Here is a 9,148-nt window from a genome sequence, read left to right on the forward strand (position 1 = left end):
TCGGTCCCTCCCGGCACTACGGCTAATGAGGAGGTCAAAGTCCCCCCCAATCTATCGGCGGTGCCAAAGGAGTACCATGATCTTGCTGACGTTTTCAGCAAAGATCTGGCGCTCACTCTTCCCCCGCACCGACCGTATGATTGTGCCATCGATTTGGTCCCGGGCGCTGAGTACCCGTCCAGTAGGTTGTACAACCTCTCACGTCCGGAACGCGAATCAATGGAGACCTACATTCGGGACTCCTTAGCTGCCGGGCTGATCCGGAACTCCACCTCCCCGATGGGTGCTGGTTTCTTTTTTGTGGGTAAAAAAGACGGCGGACTCCGTCCATGCATTGATTACAGAGGGCTGAACGAGATCACGGTTCGCAACCGATACCCGTTACCTCTGTTGGATTCAGTGTTCACGCCCCTGCATGGAGCCCAAATTTTCACTAAATTGGATCTTAGAAACGCGTACCACCTGGTTCGGATCCGGAAGGGAGACGAATGGAAGACGGCATTCAACACCCCGTTAGGTCATTTTGAGTACCTGGTCATGCTGTTCGGCCTCACTAACGCCCCCGCGACGTTCCAAGCTTTGGTAAATGACGTCTTGTGGGACTTCCTGCATCGGTTCGTCTTCGTATATCTGGACGATATACTCATCTTTTCCCCGGACCCTGAGACCCATGTCCAGCATGTACGTCAGGTCCTACAGCGGTTGTTGGAGAACCGGCTGTTTGTGAAGGGCGAGAAGTGCGAGTTCCACCGCACTTCTTTGTCCTTCCTGGGGTTCATCATCTCCTCCAACTCCGTCAGCCCTGATCCGGCTAAGGTTGCGGCGGTGAGAGATTGGCCCCAACCAACAAGCCGCAGGAAACTACAGCAGTTCCTAGGCTTTGCAAATTTCTACAAGAGGTTCATTAAAGGTTACAGTCAGGTAGTTAGCCCCCTGACTGCCCTGACCTCCACCAAGGTCCCCTTCGCCTGGTCGGATCGGTGCGAAGCCGCGTTCCAGGAGTTGAAACGCCAGTTCTCGACTGCACCAGTTCTGGTGCAGCCTGATCCTGATCGCCAGTACATAGTAGAAGTGGACGCCTCTGACTCAGGGATAGGAGCCGTGCTGTCCCAGAGCGTGGAGGCTGATAAGGTTCTCCATCCTTGTGCCTTTTATTCCCGGAGGTTGACCTCCGCTGAACGGAACTATGACGTCGGCAATCGGGAACTTCTTGCGGTGAAGGAGGCTCTTGAAGAGTGGAGACACCTGCTGGAGGGGGCATCGTTGCCCTTCACGGTTTTCACGGACCATCGGAACCTGGAGTACATCCGGACCGTCAAGCGGCTGAACCCCAGGCAAGCCCGCTGGTCTCTGTTCTTCGGGCGCTTTGACTTCCAGATCACGTATCGCCCCGGGACCAAGAACCAAAAACCAGATGCATTGTCCCGGGTGCACGAAGAAGCCAAAGCGGGGCTGTTGAACCCCACCGAGACCATCATCCCCGAGTCCACTGTCGTGGCCACCCTCACCTGGGACGTGGAGAAGACCGTCCGGGAGGCCCTGACAAGGAGCCCAGACCCGGGGACTGGCCCCAAGAACCGACTGTACGTCCCACCAGAGGCAAGAGCTGCCGTATTGGACTTCTGTCACGGGTCCAAGCTGTCCTGTCATCCCGGAGTGCGTAGGACCATGGCAGTAGTCCAGCAGCGCTTCTGGTGGGCATCCCTGGAAACCGACGTCCGGGACTATGTCCAGGCCTGTACCAACTGCGCCAGGGGCAAGGCAGACCATCGGAGGACGACGGGCCTCCTCCAACCCCTGCCAGTGCCTCATCGCCCCTGGTCTCACATCGGCCTGGATTTCATCACGGGCCTCCCGCCATCCCAGGGTAACACCGTGATTCTCACGATAGTGGACCGGTTCTCCAAGGCGGCCCACTTCGTGGCCCTCCCGAAGCTCCCGACGGCCCAGGAGACGGCAGACCTCCTGGTCCACCACGTCATGCGGCTGCATGGGATACCATCGGACGTTGTATCAGATCGTGGTCCCCAGTTCTCTCCACAGGTGTGGAAGAGTTTCTGCAAGGAGCTGGGGGCCACCGTGAGTCTCTCGTCCGGGTACCACCCCCAGACCAACGGCCAGGCAGAGCGGGCCAACCAGGAGTTGGAGCAGGCCCTTCGGTGTGTCACCTCCGCGCATCCGGTGGCCTGGAGTCACCATCTGGCCTGGATCGAGTATGCCCACAACAGCCAAGTTTCGTCTGCTACCGGCCTCTCCCCTTTTGAGGCATGTTTGGGGTACCAGCCCCCATTGTTCCCACTGGTGGAGGGAGAGGTCGGTGTGCCCTCAGTCCAGGCCCACCTCAGGAGGTGCTGCCGGGTGTGGCGGACCGCCCGCTCTGCCCTATTACAGGCCCGGACGAGGGCTAAGACCCATGCGGACCGCCGACGTTCCCCGGCCCCCACATACCGGCCCGGGCAGGAGGTGTGGCTTTCAACAAAGGACATCCCCCTTTGTGTGGAGGCGCCCGTTGAGGGGGGGGTCCTGTTGTGTGGGCCGCTGAAGAGGAGGTACTGCTGGCCCACCACCACCAGAGGGCGCCCTGCTTGGAGTGCGGGCTCCAAGCACGAGAGGGCGCTAGACCCAGAAGAAGTGACAGCTGTCACTCATCCTCTGCACCAGCTGTCACTCGTTCATCATCACCACCATAAAAGCCGGACTGCAACTCCACCTCCCCGCCGAGAAATCGACTACCATTACCAAGGTAATTTCTCTGTGAACTTAAGACTGTGTATCTGTCTAAACTCTTCTTTGCAGCCATTTTCCTGTCGGTGAGACTCGTCTGTGGAGGTGGCGTTTGAGGTGTTCAGCGACGGCTTCGCAACACCTCCCACCCAGATAAGTGCTCAAACAGGAGCTGCACGAGTGTGTGCTTGGAGGTGGAGGCGCTTCCTCCCTCGTTAACTGTGGATTTACTGAGTGTGCGGACTCACACTCACTCATCATATTTCTGCTTTCTGCCAGCAGTACCAGGGTCGACAGCCGAAGACAGAGGCCACCTGGGGACTCGGGACTTGGCGGCTCCGGTGTTCTTCAGACCGTTGGTGGTGGAAGCCGTGTGGGACGCGGCTTCTCTCTCGTCGGGGGTCTTCTATCTTCGAGCCTGCCCACACGTCACCTGGTGTTAAATTGACTGTGCAGATTACAGTACGTTTCATTGTGTATTATCGCAACATTAAATTGTTACCTTTTTGGCTTATTCATTGTCCGTTCATTTGCGCCCCCTGTTGTGGGTCCGTGCTACGACACCTTCCCAACACTAAATCTTTTAAAGTGCCACAAGCATGCACGTTTTTGACATTGTCATGGAAATAAATCAGAGCAAGCAGATAAATAAGCGCCACAGCCGACAAAGACATCAAACAAAAACACTAATGTAAATAGAGACCAAACATGTAAATAAAATACATGTTGACAAATAGCAAAAGTACAGACAGGACACATCCTGCAGGAACAGATATCCCATAAAACAACTTCATAACTGAAAAAGCAAATGCCATAATAAAGAAGACCATAAAAATATTACAAAAAAAAACCTACAGCCTCTTATTTTTGTCACAGTTCTGTTCCGTGTGCATATTCCACACAACAGCTGCTGTGGCCTCTAATGAAATGCGTTGAACACTTAATGGAGGGTTGCATATATTACGTACACTGTCCATAGGACATGAGAAACGAGGTAGTACGGTAGCCATGAGGTAGATTACCGCAGCTTGTCCTCTGTGTAGTGTACACACTCTTATTCCACTTGGGTTGATCTTGTATTGAGCTCGGTACACTCGTGTAAATGTCGAGTAAGGCAGTGCTAACTTTTGACATTGCGTTCTTCTTGAGCACAGATTGGATTTGTGCTGTACCCTCCACGTGGGCCAGAGTGGGACCTAGAGGATCATCACAATATGATGTTTATTACCATGTGTTTCGCCTGGCACCTCGTGTTCGCCATGCTCATTGTGAGCATTCTCTACTCCACCATCTCCTGGTAAGAACATAACACAGTACTCTTTTGTTTTTTTTTTGTTCTGGATGACAAAATGCACATCCCTAGCTTCTTGACTGCCCTAATAGAAGGTTCTCACTACAGTTGTCAGGACTAACTTTTGTTTGTTCTTCTTCTGTAGTGTGGTTCAGTCCAAACTGAAGCGGACCCCTTCAGTGGAAATGGGACTTCTGAAGGCCACAGAGAGGGAGCTGGATTCAGACGATGACAATTAATGACTGTTTGCCACATCTATACGATGACACGCAGTGTTGCAGATTAATCAGGGAAATCACTTTTGCAGGTCCAGTTGCAGTACAACTGGAAAAAACCCACAGACAGGAAAGGAACAAGAATGTGGTTTTTGCAAATACTTTATTTGTTCTTGTAAGTGCCTTATTTATTCAAACGTGAATGACTCCTTTAGCTGTTGAGCAATGATCATTTTTTGTTGTTGTTTTGCACACGCCATGTTCTTTTATGAAATAGTGCCATCTGGTGGTCACCATCTTCAAATACGCTGCAAGGTGTATTACCAGCACATTGTCCATGTACAGTTCTGTGGTGTTGAGGATGCAGTGAAGTGCAGCACCAGTGCATACTCCCACACTTGACATTGTACCTTTCTGCAGCCAGTCTGCTTTGTGTGTACTGATCCTGTCAGATCTCAGCTGTGAAGCAGAATAGGTCCTGATTTTTACTTGGCTGGGACACTGCTCAGAAACATCAGGGGCTGTGTGTGTCTCCACGTAGAGCTGGAGTTTGATGTAAAACCTGAGCAAATCTCTGCTCCTGGAAGTCACCTGCATGCTTTCTGACTCCTGCTGGTCCATCCACTGCTAATGGACTACATTAAGCGCATGCAGCCAGTCAAGAGCTGGGAAACACCAGATGTGACTAATCAGCTGTTAATGCAGCAGGCAGATGTGGGAAAACATGCAGGGCAGGTGATCTCCAGGAGCAGGGTGGGTGACCCCTGCTGTACTGGTTCTACCGCGGTGGCCCTCAACAGCTGGGTGCAGCCAAAAGAACAGCATTGCCATTGTATGTTTGGAGATTTTAAAAAACCTTAATGATTTGGTAATATGTAGAACAGAAAATGAACACAAACATGGGGTTATGGCTGATAGACAAAATGTAGCACAAATAATAAAACAGGAACAGACACAATCTTAGCATAATTTCTCTTTTTTTAAATAGGTTGGTGGCTTTCTGAATCTTGTCATTAGATTGCTGGAAATCACACAGTATATTCTTGTTACCAAATTTCCATTTATGATGTGAAGTTTGTTGCATATTATAATAACATTTTTTGCTTCTGTCCATTATTTAAGTTTGTATTTGTGTCTCGCACACATATATATCAGATAAATGAATCACACCTTCTTGAGCTTCTCTTTAAAAGGTCTGACAGAGCCCATTGATACAGTGGCAGTGCATTCCATAGATTTGGAGCCACAACCTCAAATCCACAGTCTCCTTTGGTCTTCAGCCTTGAAATAAGTACAACCAACAGGTTCTCAGAGACCTGCTTGTTACACAAGTGTTCACTGATACAAAGATTTGACTGTGCGGGCCTCTAAAAGTCACCAATATTTTAAATTGCAGTCTGAACTGAATGGGGAGCCAATGCAAAGAGAATAGAATCAGTGTTATGTGAGACCTCTTAGATGACCTTGTAAGAAGCCTTGCAGCTCCATTCTGGACCGTTTGTAAGAGATCCAGAGAAGTCTTACTGAGGCTAGGGAGCAGCAAATTACAATAGTCAAGATGTGATGAGATAATAGTGTGGATGATAATTTCCAGCTCAGGTTGAGACAGTATTTCTAAGGCAGGCAATGTTCCACAAATGGAACAAGCAAGATTGCACAAGACAGGTAACGTGTGTCAAAATTGAGACCCTGGGAAAATGTGCCAGTTTTTTTTAAAAAAAACATTTATTATGTTTATCAGCAAGAAACAAAACACATTTTCAAACACACCATTTATAAAAGTGCAAGTACAATTAAAATTAAATCAAATATGTGTTACAACCAAAACATTCATGAATATTTAATCCCAATATAGAAACCATAGGCCCTACAAAATAATAATAATAAAACACACCACACCCATGACAAGCAGTTCAATCAGGTCCAAAGGTTTTCAATGATCCAAAATAAGTAATACAAGGTTGCCACAGTTTTAATTTATTTCATTTCTAGGGCGCCAAATCACAACAAAGTTGTGACCTGTCTGACAGCAGTCTGTGTCTGTTGTCCAAATACGCTTTGGATGCAATCGTGCAGGTGTGGATGAGGCAGTCTGGACAAGATCTGCTCACAATCTACACGCCTCTTTCACTCCCAATTGCGTCCGGATTATGGCCATTTTTGCCGTGTTGGCCTGGTTCCTGCGCAATCTTAATATGTGGAACGGGGGCCTAAGTAACCACTCATTTGACACAGTCATTTCAGCGGTACCCTCCTGAGACCTAGTATCAAGGATTTCCGGTTGTTGCCTTAGGCTTAGGGCACTGGTTTGTGGCCAAGTCTCACAACCATCCAGTAAGCAAGTGTTATGGTTTTAACAAGGTCTGAATTAACTCAATTTACAGGGAGTAAATGAACAAAAAGTGTAGTGCAAAAGGTTTTAATGCTCCAAAAGTTAATATTAATCCAAACCAGTGAGATAGAAAAACTGCTCCAAACAAAACAGGATAAGGTGGTGCAAACAGGGAGTAAATACAAAACTAACTACAACCACAAAGGAATCCAGATACTACCAGATAATAGTCCAGATACTTACAAACACTGTGCACCAAACAAGCAAAGGGTTAACGCAAACAAGCCTGGAAATAAATACTAACTCAACTGATGAACAAAATGGAGGACAGGTGTGATGGGGTCAAAGATCAAGAACCAACCAAAAGGTAAAATAAACTTAGACATCTAAGGGTAAAATAAAACATAGAACAACAACAAAGACAGCAGAACACACAGAGGAAGTAACAAAGCCAACATATAAATCCAAGTACAAGATACCAAAACCAATGCGCAAACAGGCAAAACTGACATGAAACTAACACTTTAATATAATCACACTACAGAAAGAACTGAACCATAACCAAAAACTAAATCCAGGAACAGAAGTACAAAAGTCAAAGTGGAACTCAACAGTTAACAGAACACAAGATAAACCTACTGAAACACATAATGAAAACTGATGAGCACAAAAACACAAATGCGGTGAGCAAGAGACATGAGGAACATAATGACAACTCACCAGTGGTGGGCGCAGTTCCGATAATGCGATATCAGATTATCGAAGATAATGTTTTCATTACCGGATTATCTTTTTACATAACTTTAAAAACCATTATCGGACTAATATCTTCCGATAAATTTTTGTCCGCTAACTTTTAGACTGATAACGTAGTAAACAAAGCTGAACAGTGGCAAACATTTTTAAAATTTAAAATCAGTTGAGCACTTACTTGTTAAAAGTTTCCTAACAGATGTATAGTTCCACCCTCTGCAAACAGAAGAGAGCTGCTTCCAGGAGAAACCACCCTGTCCTCTGCAAACAAAGTAGAACTGGTCACAAAAAAAAAATAATTTCCTTTAACACTATACTGATACACTGGCAATATCACCCAAGTCATCCAGAGGCATACATTTTTAACTTATGGTTCAAATTTTTTAACCAAACTAATTTTGGACAAGTTATTTAAAATTACTGTCATGTCTGAAGTTTTATAAAGTGAAAATATCAGATATATGTTTTAGTTTGAAAGTATTGTGCTAATTTATAAGGTTTTAGTGAGCACATGCTGTGCCCAGCAGTGCATTATGGGTAGGATAGGGTAATCTCAGTACGTTCACAACAGGACAAATGCATTTCAGACACTCTGTTCAGGCTCCATGGACAACAGCATTAAACTCTATAGTGCCTAAAACTCTCGTGAACATATTCTCTGGGTTTATAGATGTTATTGTATTTGCGTTTGTTAAATTCCACGCATCTTAAGTGTAGCAGACATGGATTATCTGGAATTTTGTTTTGGCAAGTTTTCAAGGCCTCTACTGCCATCTACTGGCCAGTAGTGTTCATGGCAGTTCATAGCAGTATTCGTCCTGAAGCTGAGCAGACACTGTATGATATTTTTTATCACAAGTTAAGTTTTTTTCAAACTTAATTTACAAAAACTCTCGATGGGAGACATCAAAGTTTAAAAACAAAACAAAACGACAAAAAAAAACATTAGACAGGTCTGCGGTGTTTGCACAGGCACAGTGCGAGCAGTTGGATGCTTGTTGCTCTTCAGCAGCAGGATACCCTCATGATGGCCGACCAGAATAATATCAAACAGGTTTGATTTTCATTCGACCATACGATCGGCAATCAGGAGGTGGTCGTGAGATGTTAAACGCAGCTTGTTACTCCATGTACACTACACAATGCAGGACACACGATTAACCTGAAACTTGGTCCAAAATCTCGCACGAATGAAAAATCATCTGAAAAAGGGCCCATACTCGCACAGTGTAAAGCCAACATTTATGTGTCAAGACAATATTGAGTGCACATTTTACAACATCATAAAACGTGTGCACGGCACTAATAAAACGTGCACACATTCTCTCCACATGCAAAACATTTTGCGATACTTCCAGGGCTCCGTAAAAATGCCTGTTTTTACAAATAAAAAATGGAATATTTTACAAAAGCACATTTATCTGTAAACACCAACACGACACAAGTCACATTAACATGTTGGTTTACGTAATGAATGACTGAACAATCAGTGTTTAGCAGAGGCACTTTTACCCAGAATCCTTTGCGATCTGTCTGTGTTTGATACAAAACCTCACAATTAGTGCATTATTCAACATTAAAAGATATATGTTATATTTTAACTTTGTACAAATAACAGAATTGACATTAGTGGAGTTATTCTATCATTGTTCACATCAAACCATAAGTCAGCATGACTTCATTGTCCAAGACCTCCGCCTGACCAGAGCGTTGTGATTGGTAGAGAGCTGGCTTTGTGGCTGCGCTTAGCTTGCGTCTGTGCTGTATAGTCAACAAGAGCTTCCAGCAGGGGGCACGATGTTCAAACATTGAAGTGCGAGCTCATTGTTTTGG

At 46.2% G+C, this 9,148-nt stretch overlaps 1 protein-coding gene across 1 annotated transcript in view; it reads left to right on the forward strand.

The window, feature by feature from the left end:
• tmem45a (transmembrane protein 45a) overlaps positions 1-5,322 on the forward strand; it is a 61,998-nt gene extending 56,676 nt beyond the window's left edge. The window contains exons 5-6 of the mRNA XM_034180597.1: positions 3,879-4,021; positions 4,161-5,322. Of these exons, the coding sequence (XP_034036488.1) occupies positions 3,879-4,021; positions 4,161-4,254 (237 nt within the window). The 3' untranslated portion in view covers positions 4,255-5,322. The remainder of the gene's footprint in view (positions 1-3,878; positions 4,022-4,160) is intronic.
• The last annotated feature ends 3,826 nt before the right edge of the window (positions 5,323-9,148 follow it).

The sequence above is a fragment of the Thalassophryne amazonica genome, chromosome 10, assembly GCF_902500255.1.
Source record: "Thalassophryne amazonica chromosome 10, fThaAma1.1, whole genome shotgun sequence".
NCBI lineage: Eukaryota > Metazoa > Chordata > Actinopteri > Batrachoidiformes > Batrachoididae > Thalassophryne > Thalassophryne amazonica.